We start from the raw sequence: 22,816 nt of genomic DNA, 5'->3' as shown, positions 1-22,816 counted from the left end.
TCATGATTGAGGCTGGGCTAAGTGTCTTTATCTTGGCTGGACCAGCAGGAGGTTACTGTACCTGAGAGAGGCCAAAAATAAGATGAGAGGGCACGGAAGCTTTCTGTGTCAGTGGAGATGAGGGGCTCTCTGCTAGCAATGTCAGGCAATAAGTGGCCTTCTTTTGGCAAGCATGTTCCTGGCTAAGGGCACCAAAGTATCCTTCATGGGGCGGTGACAAGAGAGCAGGGAGAGAGGAGGCTAAGAGGGGAGCCCAGACCCTGTAGTAAACCATCACTCGCTGTGGTAACAAACTCAGAGCTTTTTGTCAGTCCTTGGTATCCAAGGGAAGCTATTTTGCTGTGAAAGTCAAAGAATTATCGGTGTAGAAATGTAAAATTTTTTAAACCTAAAGATTTAGGAATTCATTGTGGAGGGAGAGTCAAGGGAGAGCCTGAAAGACAATAGTGAACAGGTCTCAAAGCAGCAAACACAAATATACTTTGAGTCTGCAGCTGATGTGCACAGAGCTAAATAACTAAAGAAACCTCCTCTCTAAAGATTATAGACTTAGAAGGGACCTCAGAGGCCAACAAGTCGATATTCTCACTTTACAGGTGCGAAAATTGAAGCGTAAAGGTGAAGTGGCAAAATCACATAGAGAGACAGCATCAGACATGGGATTTGAACCCAGCTTCTCTGACTCCAGAGAGAATCATCTTTCTATGGACTAGACTGCCTGCTTGTGATTTCCATTGATTGGGTTTTTATATCTTCCTCATTTCCTTTAAAAACAACTACCCGGACTTCTAGCGCCCTAGGCAACAAAACACAAATTGTGCTGCCAAGAAAGAAAAATAATATAGTGAAACCCTTCACATTCATAGATTTGGAGTGAGAAAATGCTACGCTTTCCTCCTTCACCTCTGTCTCACGTGATGAAGTAGCCTTACTCGTTACCGAGGCTAACCTCTATACCTGTTCAAGTGGTTCCATTCTATACTGTTTCTTCAAACAGACTGTCCCCTCTTTCACTTATTTTCAATCTCCTCCTCTCTACTGGCTCATTTCCTACTGTTTATAAACATTCCCATGTCTCCCCTATCCTAACAACAACAACAACAACAAAAAACTTTACTTGATCCTTCCATCCCCCCTATCATCCTATATTCCTCAGGCCCTTTGCAGCTAAACTCTTCAAAAAGGCCCTCTATTGCAGGTGCTTTCACTTTTCTCACCTCTCACTGTCTTTTTAACCCCTTATAACCTGGCCTTGATTCCACTGAAATTGCTCTTTTCAAAGTTACTATGATCTAAGTTGCCAAAATCAATGGCCTTTTCTCACTCCTTGACCACTTTGACATTGTCGATCACTCTCTCCTCCTTGATACTCTCTTTGCTGTAGATTTTCCAGACACTCCTCTCTCCTGGTTCTTTTCCTACATATCTGAGGGGGAGAGGCTGGGAGAGAAGGAGACAGCAAGGGAGAGAGCCTGAAGACAATAGTGAACAGCAATGAACACAAATACACTTTGAGTCTGGGGCCGATGTGCACAGAGCTAAATAACTAAAGAAACTGCCTCTCTGGAAATGGTTAAGGGGCAGGCAAAATCATGGAGTCACAGGATTATAGATCTAGAAGGGACCTCAGAGGCCAACAAAGCCAATATCTGAGCTCCTTTTCTGTCTCCCTCGCTGGATCCTTTTCCTGATCGTGCCTTCTTAGCCATAGGCATCCTTCAGGGTTTGGTCATGGGCTCTCTTATCTTCACCCTCAATATTACATTCTTTGGTGCATCAGCTCCCATGGGTTTAATTATCATCTGTATGCTGATGATTCTCAGATCCACCTATCCTGCCCTAATCTATCTGCTGACCTCCGGTCTCACATCCCCAACTGCCTTTCAGACATCTAGAACTGGATGTCCAATAGACATCAATATGTTCAATATGTTCACTATCTTTCCATCTAAACCCTCCCTTCCTCCTACCTTTCTTATTACTGTAGAGGACACACCATCCTCCCAGTCCTTCAGGCTCAAAATCACCCACCATATCTAGTCTGTTGCCAAGGTGATTTCATCTTTGCAACATCGCCCCAATACACCCCCTTCTGTCCTCTGACACTGCCACCACTCCAGTGCAGACCCACATCACCTCATACTTCGATTATTGCAATAGCCTGCCACAGGGAAATAGTGGGTCTGCCTGCCTCGAGTCTCTCTCACTCCAATCTATCCTCCATTTAGTCACTAAAGTGACTAAAGTCCTAAAGCATAGGTTCAGTCACGTCATCCACTCAATAATAGTGGCTTCCTATTGCCTCCAGGAATAAATACAAAATACTCTGTTTTGCATTCAAAGTCTTTCAAAGCCTAACCCACCCTTACATTTCTAGTCTTCTTATATCTTACTCCCCATATACTCTTGATCCAGAGACACTGGCCTCCTAGTTGTTCCACAGACAGAACACTCCCATCTCTCCACTCTGGACATTTTCTCTTCATGCCGGGAATGCAGTTCCTCCTCTGCTCCAACTACTGACCTCCCTGGCTTCCTCTAAGTACTAACTAAAACCTCACCTTCTACAGGAAGTCTTCCCCAATCCCTCTTAATCCCAGTGCCTTTGCTTTGTTAATCATTTCCCATTTATCCTGTATGTAGAATATTTGTTTATGCATGTGTGTGTATATACATATGTACACATATATATGCATATGTACATAGTTTGCTTTGTTTTTGCTTTTTGTTTTTTGCTTTTTTTCTCCTCCATTAGACTGTAAGCTCCTTGAGGGCAGGGGCTGTCTTTTGCCTCTTTTTATGTCCCCAGCACTTAGCACAATGCCAGGTACGTAACAGGTACTTAATAATTGTTTATTAATTGTACCAAAAGAAGTAGCCCACAGAGCATGATGGGATCCTGAGAATCTACTTCAGACTAATGGAATTTCCTCTTCAGAGGGAAAATCTCTACCTTTTACTTTTCCTTTGGATTGATTTTTCTTCTGTAGAGAAATAAATTGGTTTGTGATTGTAAAAAAAAATCAGGAGGGAAATGGGTTCCCGTTGATTGAGGAATAATTGAACAAAATGCCATATATTAATATAATAGAATATATAACAACAAATTGTGATACATGGATATAAGGGAAAATTACATGGCTAGAAACTAAGGCTATGAAAAATTCAGAGAAATATGGGAGATTTGTATGAAGTGATGTAAAGAATATAGACAACGAATACAATAAGGTAAATAACACTGCAAGGCAGATGAACTCAATAATCCATAGGATCATAGATTTAAGACTGAAAAGGACCTTAGAGGCCATCTGCTCCAACAGCATAATTTTACAGATGAAGACCTGATGCACAAAGAAGTCACGGAAATGGTAAGGATTCTCACATGGGTCCTCTGACTCCAAAATGGAGCACACTTTAAATAATACCATGTTGCTTCCTTCAAATTGAATAAACGATCTTGATTCTGGAGACCAGATAAGGAAACATACTTTTGCCTCTCAGCACAGAGATGGGAGGAATACAGGTTCAGAATGTTGCATATACTGTAAGACCCTGTTTGTCAATTGGTTTTATTTAATTCTTTTTGTTAAAAGGGAGAGTTCACTGAGGAAATATATTGGGTAGTAACAGTGAAGTAACAAAAAAAGAAAAGGCATCAACTACAAAAATTTTTTTAATGAATTGGGGGGCTAGTACAAGGGTGAAGAGAATAACTTGATATAATTTTTAATGACAAAATACAGATAAACATATATTTTCCTAACAATTAGAGCTGTCTCAAAGTAGAATGGAGTGTTTCAAGGGGTGGTGGGTTCCCCCTCTTTTAAGCAGAGGCTGAATGATCATGTGATAGTTGTGTTATAGTAGGGACTCTTCGAGGTGTGGGTTGAATTAGATGACCACTGAGGTCCCTTTCAGCTCTCAAATTCTGTGATTCTGTGATACTTTTCCATTTCATTTTTCTCAGCAGGCCTCTGTCATCCCCAAGAACCCAAATTCCTGTGTAACTCCTGTCGGAAAGTCCATAGGATGGAACTCTCTCCTCATTGGCAGAGATGAATGCCCTGCCCTTTCTGAAGGGTGAGATGGAATTGTCAAGAGCAAGAGAGCTTCAGTTATCATTCAGTCTTCTAGCTTCCAGTCACTTTGTTCTGGCTTCCAGCTTTGAGAAGGAAGATGAAAGAGGCCAGACCCCCTTCAGGTTGCTGAAGGAAAAGACTCTTAGAAGACATGAGAGGAGCTAGTAGTCACTATTTTGTCTCTATCCTGAACTTGTTACAGTAGAGATTTCCAGGAGTTCCTCCTCGGGTGAGATCTAGGACTCTCTCCCTTAGCTGAACTGAGTTAATCTCACATTCTGCATTGTCTGGTATATATAGTCTCCTCTGTACACCTTTTCGGATTTCTGTTTTTCTGCACTTTGGATAATTAGTTGTCTTTGATATTTGCTTTTCATTGTGGAACTGGTATTCAGTGGGAAAAGAATCAAGACATGAATATAGGGCTTGGATTCCTGCTTCCTCCAAGTAATGAGAAACTGCTATCAGGGGGCGGAGCCAAGATGGCAGAGTGAAAGCAGTGACTTGCTCTAGCTCTCCCCCAAACTCCTCCAAATACTCATAAAAAATGGCTCTAAACAAATTCTGAAGGAGCAGAACCCACAAAAAGACAGAGTGAAACAAATTTCCAGCCCAAGACAACCTGGCTGGTTGATCAGAAAGGCATATCGCGCTGGGCTAAGAGTGCAGCTCAGCAAGGCATGTGCACTCAGGCCGCAGTGAACCTGGAGCAGGCCATGGAGGGCTGAATCTCGGGCAGCTGTGGGGATTTCCAGACTCCTCAATCCACAAACGCCAAAGACAACTTAGAAGGTCAGTGGGAAAAGTCTGTTTCTGCGGTGCTGAGACAGGAAGGTGGGGTCTCAGATCCATTCCCCAACAGCATGGCCCAGGGGCGGGGGGGAGCTGCTTCCCAAGCTTCTGGCCCATAGACTGAGGGGGGATCCAGTGGCTGATCAGAGAGGGATTGCAGGGATCTCTTTGCCAGTGCTGAGGCAGGAATCTCTTGCTTTGCCTGTGTTTGGATCTGGGTCACAGTTCTGGGGTGGTCTGGGCGGAGAGAGCGCTGGCTGGTGGAGCTTGTAGTGACTGTGGAGAGGAATCCCTCCTCACAATTACAGGACAGAAAGTAGTACTTCTGGTCACAGGCCAGGAAAGGAGCAAACCCCTCACCCCTTATCATACCACCTTGGAAGAACTGAAAATTTACAGGTCCCTACAAGTATCTCTGAAAACAGCTCTACAAACTCCTGAAGCTTGGGACAGTACATTCTCCACATTGGAAGCAGATTCTTACCTTAACAAAGAGTTTAAAACTCAAGTAATTGGCCGGGATCATGAGCAAGCAGCACAAAAAGAGTCAGACTATATTATCTTACTTTGGTGAAAAAGAAGATCAAAATATACAACCAGAAGAAGACAACAAAGTCAAAGCTCCTACATCCAAAGCCTCCAAGAAAAATATGAATCAGTCCCAGGCCTTGGAAGAGCTCAAAAGGGATTTTGAGAAGCAAGTAAGGGAAGTAGAGGAAAAACTGGAGAGAGAAATGAGAGTGATGCAAGAAAATCATGAAAAACAAGTCAACAGCTTGCTAAAGGAGACCCAAAAAAATACTGAAGAAAATAACACCTTAAAAAATAACCTAACCCAAATGGCAAAAGAGGTCCAAAAAGCCAATGAGGAAAAAAATGCCCTAAAAAGAAAAATTGGCCAAATGGAAAAGGAAGTCCAAAAGATTACTGAAGAAAATACTTCCTTAAAAATTAGAATAGAGCAATTGGAAGATAGTGACTTTATGAGAAATCAAGACACTGTAAAACAAATCCAAAAGAATGAAAAATTAGAAAACAATGTGAAATATCTCATTGGAAAAACAACTGACCTGGAAAATAGATCCAGGAGAGAGAATTTAAAAATTATTGGACTATCTGAAAGCCATGATCAAAAAAAGAGCCTAGACATCATCTTTCAAGAAATTATCAAGGAAAACTGCCCTGATTATTAGAACCAGAGGGCAAAATAGAAATTGAAAGAATCCACAGATCTCCTCCTGAAAGAGATCCCCAAAGGAAAACTCCTAGGAATATTATAGCCAAATTCCAGAGTTCCCAGGTCAAGGAGAAAATATTACAAGCTGCCAGAAGGAAACAATTCAAGTACTGTGGAAACACAATCAGGATAACACAAGATTTAGCAGCTTCTACATTAAAGGACCGCAGGGCATGGAATATAATATTCCAGAGGGCAAAGGAGATAGGATTACAACCAAGAATCACCTACCCAGCAAAACTGAGTATAATCCTTCAGGGGAAAAAATGGTCATCAGTGAAATAGAGGACTTTCAAGCATTCTTGATGAAAAGACCAGAGCTGAATAGAAAATTTGACTTTCAAATACAGGACTCAAGTGGAACATGAAGAGGTAAACAGGAAAGAGAAATCATAAGAGACTTATTAAGATTGAACTGTTTACATTCCTGCATGGAAAGATGATATTTATAACTCATGAGACCTTTGTCAGTATTAGGGTAGTTGGAGGAAAAAATTATATGTATGGATAGATAGATAGATAGATAGATAGATAGATAGATAGATAGATAGATAGAGGGCACAGGGTGAGTTGAAGATTAAGGGGTCATATCTGGAGAATAAAATTAAGGGATGAGAGAGGATTATACTCAGAGAAGAAGAAAGGGAGAGGTAGAATGGGTAAATTATCTCACAAAAAAAAACAGAAAAGAAAAGTCTTACAGTGGAGGGGAAACAGGGGAAGGTGAGAGGGAATGAGTGAATCTTATTCTCATAGGATTTGGCTTAAGGAGGGAATAACATACACATTCAATTGGGTATGGAAATCTGTCTTACCCTACAGGAAAATAGGGGGGAAGGGGACAAGAGAGCAGGGGGATGATAGAGAGGAGGGCAGATTGGGAAAGGGGGTAATCAGAAGTAAATACTTCTGAGGAGGGACAGGGTCAAAAGAAAGAATAGAATAAATGGGAGGGCAGGATAGGATTAAGGGAAATAGAGTTAGTTTTTCACAACATGTCTACTATGGACGTGTTTTGCATAACTGCGCATGTACAACCTGTATTGAGTTGCTTGCCTTTTCAATGAGGGTGGGTGGGGAGTGAGGAAGAGAGAAATTTTGAAACCTAAAGTTTTAAAAACATATGTTTTTTAAAAAAGTTTTCACATGCTACTGGGAAATAAGAAATACAGGAAATGGGGTACAGAAGTCTATGCTGCCCTACAGGAAAATAGAAGGGGAAGGGGATAAGAGAAGGGGGAAGAGATAGAAGAGAGGACAGACTAGGGGAAGGGATATTCAGAATGCATGCCATCTTGAAGTGGGGGGAGGGGTGAGATGGGGTGAAAATCTGGAACTCAAAAACTTGTGGAAGTGAATGTTGAAAACTAAATAATAAATAAATAAATAATAAAATAAATAAATTTATTTTAAAAAAAAGAAAGAAACTGCTATCAGAAGTTAAATTGACCCAGAGTATATCTCCTAGGTTTATAATATTTAAGGGAGCAGTTAGATACAATTCTAGTCTGATACCTCCTCTCTCAGAGGGGAGGAGAATGGCCTCCAGCGCCAACCCCCTGCTCCAGTCCTGGTAGGATTTAAAGTCTCTTATTTTGTCACTTCCCTATCCAATCAACCTAGGGGCACTACTATTGAGATAAAATACAAACTCTCACAACCTGGCCTCAAGCTATCCTTCAAGCTTCATTTGACATTACTCCTCCTCCAACACTCAGAGATCCAGCCAAATTGTCCTTCTCTTCTTCCTTAAGCATGCTTTATCTCCCATGTAGATCTCTTTGTGCTGGATTCCCAACCCCCCCATACCAGGAAAGCCTCTACCTCTAAGAATTCCTCTCTTTCTGCAAGACAGACAGTTAAGTCCTTTCTGATACCTCCAATTACTAGTGCCCTCCTTCTCAAACTACCTTGTATTTAACTATTTGGTACCTATTTCTATTTATTCTCTTTATTTTTATTCCATATTTATGTATCATTGGCACTTAGCACTTTCAGGTTTTAAAAGTACTAATATTATCTCATCTGATCCTCACAACAACCCTGGGCCTCTTCAAGCATGAAGGAGAAACAAACGCAACGTAAGCACCTTTTGAGTAAGGATTTACAAATACTGAATGGTTCTAGAAACATTCCTATAATTGGTCAAATGAGCCTGAACATTTTCTTGATGACATTTTATTCATCAAGGTGGCCATCCCAGAGCTCACCATGCTCAAACTCTATTTACCCTCTCTCTTTCTATGAATCTTTTTTTTTTGGTTGGACAATGGAGTTAAGTGACTTGCCCAGGGTCACACAGTTAGTGCTATGTGTCTGAGGCTGGATTTGAAGTCAGGTCCTTCTGAATCCAGGGCCAGTGCTCTATCCACTGTGCCACGTAGCTGCCCCTCTATGAATCTTTCAAAGCACTTCTCCAGCATTGGCTTATGAATCCTAATGGATGTTCTTCAAAAGCCTTCATTAAAAAAATACTTGAAATACTGAAACCTTGCGTAGGAACATTCCCTCAGAGGAATGGCTATACTGACCTTGGAAGATCATTTTCTGCTCTATAATAAATAGCTCTTATCTACATCATGCTTTATGATGAAAATAGCAAGCTATATTGAAAAAGAGCACTCACAGTAGAGTAAAAGGACTTGTGTTCAAACCTAACCTCTGGTGCCTAATAGCTATGTGACTTTGGGCAAGTCACTTTAACTTCTTTGCTTGCCTCAGTTTCTTCTCTAAAATAGAAGGAAGATGGACTGGATGGCTTTTGAAGTCCCTTCTGGCTCTAGAGCAATGATCCTAGTTCACAAATCACTTTTTTTCCCTTTTCCATCCTTTCTTCCTCTGCTTTTTGTGGTTCAACTCCATGAGAAGGCCATTAGGTGTCTTCATTTTCTCTACTCACACTCTCTTCTAAATCCCTTCTAGTTTGGCTTCCAAAATCATTATTCCATGGAAACTGCTCTTTTCAAAGTTACTAATAATCTTTTAATTTCCAAATCCAATGGCCTTTTCTCAGTCCTCATTCCACTTGACCTCTCTTGGCTTTTGATATTGTTGATCACCCTCTTCTTACTATTCTATTTTAGGACACCACTCTCCTGGTCTCTTCCCATTTATCTGAGCACTCTTTGTCAGTTTCCTTTGCTGGACCCTCATCCAGGGGACAGCGGCTACCCATAAGTGTCCTGGGCCTTCTTCTTTTCTCCCTCCATACTACTTTACTTGGTGATCTCATTAGTTGTCATGGATTTAATGATCATATCTATGCAGATGATTCTCAAGTCTTCCTATCCTGATATATCCTCTCTACTGACCTTCAATCTTGCCTCTTCAACCAACAAACTAAACATCCATTAGACATTTTAAATTCATCATGTCCTAAACTCATTATCTTTTCCCCTAAAGCCTCCCTCTCTCTTCTAAAATTCTCTATTACTGTTAAGGACATTCTCATCTTCCCAGACCCTCAGGCATACAATTTAGCCATCCTTGACCCCTTACTAACTCTACTCCACACCCACAGCCAATCTATTGCTAAGTCCTGCCAATTTTGCCTTTGCAACGTCTCTCAGATATGCTTCCTTCTCTCCTCTGATATTGCCACCACTCTCATCACCTCATTCTTAGACTATTGCAATAGCCTGCTGGTGAATTCACCTGCCACAAATCTCTCCCCATCTCTAGTCCATTCAGCCACTAAAGTGATTTTCCTAGAGTACAGGTCCTACCATGCCAACCCCTATTCAGTAAACTCCAGTGGTTATCTTCTCCAGAATCAAATTCAAAACCCTGTCTGAAAGCCTTTCATAATCTACCCTCCCCCTACCACCTTTCTAGTCTTCTTAATCTTTGCTCCCTACCACATACTCTTCAATCCCATGACATGGGCCTCAGGGCTATTCCAGGGACAATCTCTCTCTTGGCCCCAAACATTTTCTCTATGTGTTCCCCATGCCTGGAATGTGTTTATTCTTCACCTCCACCTATTTTCTCTGGCTTCCCTGGATCCCTTCAAGCCTCAGCTAAAAGCCTATCCCACCTCCTTGTAATTCCACTGCCTGCCCTCTTATTTCCTATTTATCCTATATATAGCTTGTTTTTATGTATTTCCTTGATTTTTGTCTCCCCCATTAGACCGTAATCTCCTTGAGGTCAGGGACTGTCTTTTGCCTCTCTTTATATCCCCAGCACTTAACATAGTAAGTCCTTCATAAATGTTTATTCACTGTGATTTCATGTTGTAAAATGTGGGCATCTGTTAAGATTTTCAATAACCAACTGAAAAATAAGTTGCAATGAACTCATTTGAATTCTTTTCTTTCAGAGAATCATTGGATTTAGAACTGGAGTACACACAAGACTCAACCAGTCTCTGGCTTCAAACTTAACTATTGACATGGTGAAAATCTATAGTGATCATGGTCACTCAGTGTAGGAAATGAATTAACACTCTCCACAGGAACCTCATTTGTACAGTATATTAATAGGCTTCCTGTGTAAATAGTTACCCTTACATCACTGCTTATTTGCCTGCTAGCTGGGTTGTATCCAATTTAGAAAGGAGGACGGTGAACGTTTGATTTCACATGATGTTGCTTAGAGGGATGGCAGAGAAGATGTGGGGGCTGGTGGGGAGTCGGGCAGACAGCAGGGAAGAAAGATATATTACTCATGCTTCTTATAAATCTCCCCAAACTAACAGTCCCTCATCCCATTTATATTTCTCTTGGGGGCAACAGGGGGGTTATACTAAATTAGCCACTGAAAAATAATGATGCCACAGAAAGGCTATTTGTTTTATAGAAAATTGAAAAGAAAAATCATTAACAAGGTCTGCAAGTTTTTTGGGTTCAGGGAAGAAATGGGTTAGAAAGGAGAAACTAAGTGGTACAGCGAATAGAGCATTTGACTTGAATTTAGGAATACCTGAGTTCAAATCTTGCCTTAAATACTTACCAGCAATGTGACCCTGAGCAAGTCATTTAACCCTTGTCAGCCTCAGTTTCCCTATCTGTAGAATGGCAATAATAATAACATGTTCCTTCAACAATGGGAGGATCAAATGAGATAACATATATAAAGTGCTTTGCAAACTTTAAAGTGCTCCCAAATTAAAGTGAAGTAATTTAAATGTTGTCAAAAAATACTCCTCCAGCCCATGCCAGCCAAAAAATTATTGACATTTTGTTTCATTATTGAAAAGGGAGTTAGTTGGCTTTAAATCTACCCAAATTACTTTGCTTCTTAACTATAGGTCTCCTGAGCAAAGAAATTAAACTGTTTTCTGGAAAAAATTTAAGACATACTACATGGAAAAGACGAGAAGGTTTGTGACAATACAGAATGATAGCAGGTCACCCAGCAACTCAGTAAGGACACAAGAAGTTTGTGACACTTTGATTCAATTGAACTTAGATTCTCACTCTAGGCAGGGCACTGTGCTGGGTGCTGAGGATACAAATACTGAGATGATACAGTACATACACTAATGAACCAGTACATTCCAGGAGAGGGTGAGGAAATGGCACTTAAGCTGGACCATCAAGGACAATATAATTGTACAAGGTAGAGGTGAAGAGGGAACAGATTCCAGGAATGGAGGACAAGCCTGGGCAAAGGTGTGGAGGCAGGAGATTGAATGGTGTATAGGAGGAATAGCTAGTAAACCAGTTTGATTGGAATGGAATGTGTGTGAAAAATAATGTGGAATCAGATTGGATATAGTATTCAAAGGTCACCCCAAATATGATATCTAAATAGTTGCTTTCTATGCCATTATAGAAAAGAGCAAACAGAATTCTTAAAGACGTTGATTTATACCATCACTATGCAAATGTCTTTTAGTCTCTTCATAAAGTCGAATTCTGAAATCACAGTTCTAAGGGTTTATCCCCTTTGAAGGTCATAGCTGATTAAATCTCAACTGGCCTATCTAAGTGGTAAGAGCATCAAAGCTTGCCAATTTAAAATCTACTCATGTAGTGCCTAGAGAGTTACCCCCCCCCCCAAAACAAGGAAAGATTTTTTAGGAAGGAAAGCAAAATTTTTCTTTAAGATTCCATGCAAGTTGAATGATTTTAGGAACGATGGTAACTAGAAACAATAGCATTGGCCTGGAAGTCAAACCTAAATTAGAAGCCTAGTTCTGTCACTTAACTAGTTGTGCAACCTTGGAGAAGTGGCTTCAATTCCATGACCCTCAGTTTCTTCATCTGCAAAATGAGGTATGTAAGACTGGATGAGCTTAAAGGCTGCTTCCAACTCTCAAATGCTAAGATTTGAAATTTTTCCTCCATGTTATATTTCTGGAGCATCTGGAACATTCATTACTCTAATTTTATCAGCCACTCTTTTCAGCTATGTACATCATGACCCACCCATGCCCTTTCAACCTATGTCAGTCTTGTATTCATCTTCCCATAAATCCCCCACAGTTGGATCTGTCTGAGACAACAGGGGCCTTCCTCTAATTCACCTTATATTGCATCAATACTAATAATACTAGTAAGTGTCCATCAGCTAGCCTTTACTCTTGCTACATAAGAAATCTACCTTATTTTCTAGTCATAAATCTTGGATGCCATCATTTATGCTATTTCTACACAATTGTTGGTTGGTAACGCATGACAGCTTCTCTCTCTCTCTCTCTCTCTCTCTCTCTCTCTCTCTCTCTCTCTCTCTCTCTCTCTCTTTTCTCTTCCTTCACTCCTTCCTTCTTTATCACACTTTGGATGATCCATAACACTAATTCTTCATAAAAAATTATATTCCATGACTCAGTCATATAACATCAGAATCAATCAATAAGTACTATGTGCCATAAAAATATTGTTGTTAAAAAGTTGGACTTCAGTTTCAAAGAGGAGATAGGGTCATACACATAAAAAAATGTGCTGCACAATTTCCCAAAAGCAATTCAATCCACTCTTCTGCTAAATTCTAGGCCTAGTTCTTTGTCCACAAGTCTGTTCAACTGGAAGGTATTGATAGACCAACAATGGGCTATCTATCCAACTTCATGTCATAGTCTGTAAACATTCATTCTTTATCCATTTGGTTTTTCAAGTATGGATAATTAGACCAAACTTATATGAGTAGTTATCAGTCTTATTCAGGAGCCTCTGAAACTTGGTACATTGCCATTAAAAAATTATAATAGTCTATCTATACCTACAAACCTTTGTATACTATAAAATAATATCCCAAACAAAAGTATGGAAAGGAGAAGAATGTGGAAAAATACATTATACTGTTTGGATCAAGAACTGGAATATTACTAAATGTATGTAATATATCTTGCCAAACTTCAAGCATGCCTTTGGTGGCTGGTGCATAAATTATTCAGAAAAGTATAAAAAATCCAAATGGAGAAAATGTTCTAAATGAAAGGGCTTGCACTCAGCTCCTCCAGAAAAGTAATGTATAGAACAGAGACAGATCACAAGGGAACTTACAGTCTTCTATGTACCTCATGATGGTGTAAGTGAGAATGGTCCATAAAACTATCTTCCTTAGAAGAAAGGTCTAGAGATAATCACTTCAGAGATGTTAAGTTTGGCAGCACCATGGCCTCACCATCCCCTTTGACTCCAGAGCTAGGACTTGTTCCACTTACAGAATATCCAAGAATCAGGTTCAGAGCTGGAAAGAAACTCCCCAATCATCCAATCCATCCCCTCCGTTTTAAAAATGAGAAGACTGAAGCTCAGAAAGATTAAAATAATGTGATCAAGGACATAAAGGTACTAAGCAGCAGAGTTCATATTCAAAGCCAGGTCTAATAATCCCAAATCCAGAACTCTTTCCACACAGTATACCATGCTACCTTTTGCTTTATGGTTAATGGAATTCCATATCTACTTATGATTTGTCTCTCTTCTCCAGGCTTATAGACTTAATAGCACTGCTTCACTTTGGCTTTGGTGATTTAAGGAAAAAAAAATCCAGGTGGAATTTATTACTCCAACAAAGAGCTTCTATCAGTTCTCTGCCATAATTCAAATATTTTGCCCACATTTATCCTGTAGCCCTTTTCAGTCTGATACACCTGGAACCTTATCCAGGCATTCACTGGAATATAACCCAGCCAACTGCCCAATACATTTCCTCCTCTCATCCATATTAAACACACATATACTCATCTGTTCTTCCACCTACCTCTATCATGGTCACCACTCTCAATCCTTCTGGTTAAAAGGGCATGAAGGAGTGCAAGGAACATTGATGTATTGTAACAGCACAAGGATTTTCTTTTGACACACCAAAATGGCCCAGCACAGTGACTGAAGACACATTAGTGCGGTAAAGCAAGGCCCACTAGATTGTCAACTCATCTGAAAGAGCCAGTAGCTGGAATTCGTATCTGTTCATACTTAGAAAATCTGAGAGGAAAAAACAGATACACGATTCCTGTAAACATCCAATCAATTCAAAAAGTATTTAAGTGCCTTCTAAGTGTTAGGCACAATAAGACACTGAAGTTACGAAAACAAAAATGAAACCTTCCCCAGTCTCCAAGAGCTTACATTAGACCAGAATATCGTTAATAAATGATACAATATCAAAACATGAAAATTCTATATTATTTATTGAGCTGCATATTATGCTTATGAAATGCCTTTAAAATGAGGTTCAAAGGATTTTCCAACTGTTATTTCATTATCCCTCACTTTCATTTGAAGAAGCATCATTTTCTGCATTTCACAGTTGGAAGAAACAGAAAGGTTAAGTGAATTATACAATTATGCCCAAAAGACTGAAAAAGAAGTAGGAGGAGAGACCAAGGCTTCTAACTTCCATTGCTCTAAGTATAAAACTAGTCCTCCTTGAAATATTAAGGAATTTATCTAATTATTTTCAAGGAAGGCTTTTCACATCATAAAAATGCAAAGTTCTATCAGCACATCAGGGACTCTGAAGAAAGATCACATGATAATTTCCTACATGTCAAAGTCTAAATCAGTGTGGTTTCCAGATCCCTTTCTATTCGATGCACTCACCCATGTTGCAAGAGATCTGAAATACTCTTTAAGTCTCATTTTTCTTCAGAAGCTAACCTCAGTGGAATAGAATGTTGTTAAGGGGGAAAAAAATCCTTTCTGTCATTTGACTTTAACTTATAATAAATTAGCTTCAACGAGTTTCTTAGAAAATTGCCCAAGAAATGACTACAGAAAATTAAATACCAAGACTTCAAAGAAGTAAACACACAGCTTTCAAATCCCAACCTCTGAGAATAATTCTGCCTTTCTCATGCTTTGGAGAGATGTGAGTCAAAAAAATAGTACTGTATCTTGATAATGACCCATCTTTCAAATGACTTTTCAATCCATCTCCTTTTTCAGAGGAATAAAGTGATGATGATTTCTAGAGGGCTTCTGGGAAATTAACATCCTATTTCAAGGCTGTGGAGAGTGAAAAAACAGTGGTGTGGCATTATCAATGCCACGGTGGATAGGGAGATCTAAGAACTAGCTGAGAATTTGGTTTACAAGACGGAGGGAGAATGACCAGACCAGTGACTTCACTGGGACAGGGAACACCAACCTTCCATCTGGCAGGTCAACAGCTTTTCTCCAACTTATAATTGTAAGGACTTTTTTAGAGCAGAGGTATCAAACATGCAGCCTGCAGGGCCCCAGAGGCCCACAACACTCCCAAGTAAGGCAAAGAGCAAATTAAAATGTAATTGGGAAATAATTAACAAAATAAATAAAAACACCTAGATAACATTAATATGTGGTTCTCCAAGTCAATATGTGCTTTCAGGGATCCTTATGTATGGTTTAGTGGCCCCATTTCTACTTGTATTTGACACAGGTATCAGCATTTGGCAAACTTGATTCAAAATCTTGTCTTGACATAAATAACTACTGACCTATGTAGAGACTAAGATGGTATCATCACCTTCAAGGAGAAAAATGTTATTTGATGATAGTAGTGATAGGCAGGTCACTTAATTTACCAACATAAATCAATCCCCGAGATAGTTCTCTCTGGGGCTCAGATAGCTGCACATTTGCAGTCCATACAATTATTTTCACCTTGCAGTTTACCTTTAAAAAATCTAATGCTATTGACTTTGTTAAAAAAAAAAAAACAGCAACAGCATAATACAAAAGTGTGGAATCAGTCTGTATTTGTCTTCAAGCTTCATCTTCTTGAAGTTTCTATCTCTAGTTTGGCACTTGAGAGCACCAAGCACAGGAATGAGAAGCATCAGACCCTTTATAGATCTCCAAAGCTAGTTAAACATATAAACTCATTTTAGAAAATGAACATTTTGGTAGAGATCCTCTCCCTGCATACATACCTTCTACCCTCCTTACCTCCTTATGAAAATCAATTAAAATGCCATCTGTGACCAGCCAAAAGGTATAAAGGGGAAAAGGCCATTCCTGACACTCAGACAAGTATCCAAATAGCATAAATGACAAATATCTCTGTATGCATGGCATCTTCATTCTTCCAGAGTAAGAATCCATTGGATTATAAATTTAGAGCTGGAAGGGACCCTGAAGTTTATTGAGTCCAACCCTACCCATTTTACAGATAAGTATATCAAGACCCAAGTCATATGCCCAGGGTCACATAGCCAGTTAGTGTCAGAGATGGAATTCAAACCCAGGTCTTCCTGACTCCAAATCCAGCGCTCTATCCTTGCAGTCTGCCATGCTGGAAGGATCGAGCAAATTCACTAAGCTAAGAGCCAGGGATAAAGACAGCCTAGAGATTTCCAAACCCAAGAGATTCACAGTCATTGAAGTGGACATTTTAAAAGGAAGCCAGATCTTCATGATCTTCCTTCTTTAATATCATAGATTGAGAGCTGAAAAAGGTTTCAGAGACCATCTAGTCTGACTTCATTTTACAGTCGAGGAAACTGAGGCACAGGAAGGTTTCAGTAACTTTCCCAAAGGCACACAAAAAGTATCAGATGTAATATTTAAACCCATCTCCTCTTGGAGCAGCTAGGTAGCACAGTGGATACAGCACTGGGCCTGGACTCAGGAAGACCCGAGTTCAAATTTGACTTCTGTAAAATGAGCTGGAGAAGGAAATGGCACACCATTCCACTGTCTCTGCCAAGAAAACTCCAAATGGGGTCACAAAGAGTTGCAGACAACTGAAATAACAACAATGTCCTCTGACTCCAGAAGCAGTGCCCTTCCCAGCGTGCCAATCCCTAGCTAAGCGTCTCCCATCTACATACACAGTTTGTTCTGAAAAAAGCATGTCCAGGGAAATCTGGCCTACAGAGTGTAAGCAAATCTCCTCACTTCAAAAATACTTTGTGTAGTTTGGCTTTCAGAATTTTTTTCCTCTGTGCCTTAGTTCATTTTGTCTTCATGACCTACATATTCTTAGGTTGTACTTTAAAAAATATTAACAGACCTCTCTTTGATACCATATTGTTTTACTGTTTTCAACCAGAAGTCATATCTTCACTGCTTGGGCTGAACACAAAGTTATTTCCCCTGCAATGACACTACATGTGTGGTACTATAAACTAGCAAAGGAATGGATGTTTTGGCAGGCAATTTAGTAAACCTTCCTTTATCTATTTGACAACCCCTCCCCCCCCAGCTGCACCCTCCACCCCACGAACTCATAGGAAGGAAAAACAACCGTGGTATCTTTCAGTTCAGTTTATTTTTGTACTCAAAATGAGGCACAAATGAATCTGTTTTCCATTTACCCTCTCCCTCCTTCCTGATAAAACAGAAATTTCCTGGTATCATGCAGTGCAGAAACAACACCTTGAGACTATCCAGGTTTCAACAGGGCTCTAAATTTCTAATCAGTCTGTGCATCAGTGGTGTCCTACAGTCTATGCAAATAGTACTCCAGTTTCCTTTCTATTCCCCCTTTATCAGTTCTCGTTCTCGTTCTCTCTCTCTCTCTCTCTCTCTCCTCTCTCTCTCTCTCTCTCTCTCTCTCTCTCTCTCTCTCTCTTCTCTCTTCTCTCTCTCTCTCTCTCCCTCCTCTCTCTCTCTCTCTCTCTCTCTCTCTCTCTCTCTCTCTCTCTCTCTGTCTCTTCTCTCTTCTCTGTCTGTCTTCTCTCTCTCTCTCTCTCCCTCCCTCCTCTCCCTCCTCTCCCTCTCTCTCTCTCTCTCTCTCTCTCTCTCTCTCTCTCTCTCTCTCTCTCTCTCTCTCTCTCTCTCTCTCTCTCTCTCTCTCTCCCCTGTGTTCTGGACAGGAGGGAGAAGGAGTTAATGCTCAGAGAACTGCTTTCTTTACTCAAATACAATAGCTGTTCATGATGATGATGAGCAGTGGTGTGGAGAACACTTACTTAAGAAAATGACTGTCTGAGTAAGGAGGGTGGCCGGTGCAATTGGTGCAGGTGCCACATCATGCCCACAGTATGATCATCATCATCCGAACCAGTTCATGGCTCATGTTGCCCTTGACCTAGCAGATGAAAATAGTGGCTGTCTAACAATGTGTACCTGAATATTGTGGACAAATTCAATGAGTGGTTTGTTTCTGCTTTTGTTACTGTAGGCCATATGAGATTTATTATGCTTCATGATGTAAGACAAGAAGATGGAATAAAGAATTCCTTTAGTGATGCCTTTGATTTATATATAAAGTTTGCAGTGAAACCATTTTATGACCCAAATTCACATTCTCAAGTGCATTTGACAGAAAAGTTCAATTTCTTGGCAAGAAACATCTTCTAAGCTGAATACAGAAAACTTCTTAAATATGTGATGTCATAGTATGCATTGTAAGTAAGAGCCAATCAAGTCTACTGTGTCCAGTCTTAGCTTTCTAAGCCTCTGTAAATTAACCTGTTTACTAGTTAGAAAGACAATAAATAGGGCACTGCTACAGGTCATCCAACCAAAATAACTTATGCTTTGGAAAAAACTGTATTTATGAAGAATGCTAGATGAAGTGCCCTGACAATTTTTGCTCTAAAAATTGTTTAGAAGATTCTACTTTGACTAGTCTAACATAATCTTGTTAATTAAACTGTAAATTAGGCAAATGTCATACTGTTGGTTTGATTAACAGATCTTAAACTGAAATATAAAAGTTGGCTCACAATAGGAAATAAAATTTACAGCATACACATGAATTTTTTTTATAAATATAGGCAATATCCATAGTGCTAAAGAAAAGGTTTTCTTCCTTTGTCAAATTTTATACTAAGTATTTATCTGAGAGCATTAAGTATCAAGTCTGGCAATAGTACCAAAAAGACAGAAAACTTAGAGCATGTATATAAGACTCCGGCTATAAATTAAATGAAGTGGTTGCTGAAATCAAAAGTTAAATATGTAAACAGTACACATTTGTATAATCTTTTATCATTGTTATGTATTTGGCATCTTGAGGATGTTTTCTTTCCTGAACAAGAATAACAAAAATGATAACTACGTTTCCTCTTGATAAATTAGTTTCATACTTTTATAAAAGGTATTGGCGCTATTTGCATATTTTAGTTTTCAAAAATAACCTAAATTAGATTGAAGTTTGGCAGTTTGATAGTAAGCACATACACCATAACTAGGAAATTTGCCTGGGGTTTTTTGCATTGCAGAAAGTATAGAATCTTATTCTATAAAATGTATATTATGTTTGTAAACAGATGACATGATCATAACCAAATAATTCCTGGAAAAACTACAAATGTCTAGAAAAGTATATTGAATTCAATATAATAAAGGGAACTTTTAAGTAATAGTATATCTGGTCTTAAAAAAAAAAAAGAAAGATAATTAGCTAAATGAAGCCCATTGGTTCTTGGCTATCTACCATTTGACTATAAAGGTTCCAAGTGACCAGCAAAGGAACAGAGGTATACATGAACTATATTCAAGATGACTTGCAATTGTCTTTTTGCAGACATTAGAATTAAGAATACATGGAAAATATGAATGCACAGAGAGTGAAGAACCATAGGAGCCCATACTTCAAGCATCCACCGGGTTGTTGGCATAGATAAGAAATATACATCTGAGAAGCCAAGTCCTAGCGTCAGGGCTTAAGGTGCAACAGAATACACACAAGTATCAAAGTTATCTAACATCGCACTTGCACAAGGGTTCAGAGGACCAGCAGTGATCCTCTTCCCCATTCTTTTCCATTACAAGCGTGTGAGATATTCTCTGGGGTCACCAGCACCCTCTTCTCTCACAGTCCCGTTAGCTGATTCTATTTCTCTTTGGAGATTAAAGGTAGAATTGATTCTCCCAGGGCTGTAGTCATTCCTTTTGAGATCTGTGGGGAGAAGATAAGTCAAATGGTTATACAAGAGCCTCAAAGGCAAGCTAGCTATTCACCTGGTTGAGTCAGGCTTCAGCAAGTGACTAAGGCTCCTCCCCTAGGAACCAGTCCAAAGCCACAAACTTAACAAGCCCTACTTCAGTGTGTTTCTCAACCACTGACTGCAAGGATCACTTCCATGTGTCCTTACTCTGATTCATCCAAGGTGGTTCTGAGGCTTGCCTTCTCGAGGACAGGATTCTTTGATACCTACTGCCCTTAACATAGTTAGGACATAGTTAGTAATAAATAGGACACCTTTAGATGACATCTTTGGATGGCAGAGCCAAGAATTTGAGCCTAAATTGAACTCAGGGTAAAAATAATAATTGTGTTTTATTTGTTGTTGGGGTTTTGGTTTTTTCCAAAAACAAAAATTGTGATTTAATTTTATTGTTGAAGGGCATTCCTGAGGAGGAAACTCCTTCCATCAATAGAGTCTGTAAGTATTCTGCAGCTTACAGCTTTAGAGAGTTGCCAGTCACTTAGCAATTAAAGGACTTGCCTAGGGTCCCACACCCAGAAAGTATCAGAGACAGGATTTGAACTAAGGCCTTTCTGGCTCTAAGTAAGCTAAGCTTCACTAAGCCATGTTATCGCTCAATAACAGGATAAATCAACATATTCTAATCAGTGAAAATTTCTTCCAAATAGAAAAACAGAACTGATATTTGAAGGGAATTGTTTGGTGAATGAATTAGAGGAGAAATAACCGACACTAAGCAGAATGAATGAGACAGATGAAAAGCACTGCTTCCTAGAATGGAAGAAAATAAAAAAACAATAATAACTTTAGAAGCATGGCATAGCGAAGTAAGACACGGACTTCAGCGTCGGGAAGACCCATCCAACCTCTGAGATATACTGGCTATGTGGACCTGCAAGGCCCACTTAAACTCTCGGCCTCAGTTTTCTTATCTGTGGAGCAAGCAGGTAAACTCAGTGACCTCTAAGGTAATTTCCAGCTCTGAAGCCATGATGCTATGAAATCATAGATCCAGTTTAAAAAAACATATAGGGGTATTACATTTTAAAGTTTAAAGTTCACAAAATATTTTATTCACAACAATCCTATGAGATAAGTAGTGTAAAACAGACTTTCTTTTTATACATAAAAGGAAACCGAGGCTAGGAGAGCTTAGATGACTTGCCACAGTCATCCAGGTCTCCTGATTCCAAGGTCTGAGCTGTCTCTCTGCTACAGCACATGCAAACAGCAGTTTGCTGCAAAAGTGCATCTGAGGTTTGGCAACCTGAAGGCTCCATTTGGATGGCCACCCTTGTGCTGGCTTCTTTGGTTTAAAACAAAAATACAGTTTTGATTATTTTTCTGAAAATATCTGTTAAAGTCAAAATGCCAAGATTACTGGATAATATGATTGTTTGGTTTTATCAATTAGATGTTGCTGGGATAGTAAAAACAAACAGATTGTGCCTAGAGAGTTAGATAATTATTGAACATTTCAGGCCCACCAAAAAAAAAAATCCCCAAACATAAATTGGGAGGTGAAGTGGGATAACAGAGAAAACCGTCTCTTTTGCTTTGATTAAGCCAGACCAATGGTCTTCAGGGACCAAGCTGCTTAAAGCATTGGCTTAATCTTCTGCTTTGCTGGATCAGTCATCACCAATGTCCTCAGTTTCTGGAAACTGGCCTAGTCAGTTTCAAAATGAAGTGGGCTTCAAATGTCTAATTACCAAGAGACAGTATGGTCTGGCAAACAAGGTACTAACATAAAAGCAGAGGACCTTAGTCTAATTCCTTTCCAATAAGTAGAGTCAACGTATGATACCTATGCCAGCCTCAACCGCTCTTGTTCTCACATATCTGTGTCCCAGTGACTCCTATTTTGAATCCTTATTATTATTTTGACATCTGTTTGAAGTTAATCCGGGACTGAAACATTTTACATCATTTGGGATGAGTACATCTGGCCAAAAACTCCTGGTGAGAAATTCTCTTTACCAATGCATACCAGTAACTATTCTGCAACTTAGAATTTTAAGCAATTCCTTGAGGTACTGAGAAGCTGCCCAATGTCACACAGCTATATGTGTCAGAGGCTGGATTTGAACTCAGATCTTCTGGACTCGAGGCTAGTTAGCTTTCTATCCACTATGGCACACTGCCTATCACAACAATTTTTAGAATGAATGAATGAATGAAAAAGCATTCATTAAAAGCATTTATTTTTTAAAAACACAGGTTTTGAGCACAAGATTGGACTTTGTTTATTCTTCTCTAGCTGGACTAGGAACAACACTTTTGGCTTGTAAATTTACCCCTAAGTTTACTCCACATTAAGGCAAAAAGAAAGATAATTTGGAGGAGGGCAAGTCACCTTACTATAAGCAGTGAAAAATCCTCATAGTGGAAAAGTAATACCTTACTTTTAAGGAACATTTCAGTGCTTGAACTGGAGGAGAAAAATCA

General features: G+C 39.5%; 1 protein-coding gene across 1 annotated transcript in view; it reads right to left on the bottom strand.

The window, feature by feature from the left end:
- Window positions 1–18,213: 18,213 nt before the first annotated feature.
- Window positions 18,214–22,816, bottom strand: part of TRPM6 (transient receptor potential cation channel subfamily M member 6) — a 197,616-nt gene continuing 193,013 nt past the window's right edge. Inside the window, exon 38 of the mRNA XM_021008567.2 lies at window positions 18,214–20,337. Within this exon, the coding sequence (XP_020864226.1) occupies window positions 20,204–20,337 (134 nt within the window). The 3' untranslated portion in view covers window positions 18,214–20,203. The remainder of the gene's footprint in view (window positions 20,338–22,816) is intronic.

The sequence above is a fragment of the Phascolarctos cinereus genome, unplaced genomic scaffold (assembly GCF_003287225.1).
Source record: "Phascolarctos cinereus isolate Bilbo 61053 unplaced genomic scaffold, phaCin_HiC Scaffold_4;HRSCAF=312, whole genome shotgun sequence".
Lineage (NCBI taxonomy): Eukaryota > Metazoa > Chordata > Mammalia > Diprotodontia > Phascolarctidae > Phascolarctos > Phascolarctos cinereus.
The sequence above is the reverse complement of the archived record's forward strand: the minus strand, read 5'-3'. Positions and strand labels throughout refer to the sequence as shown.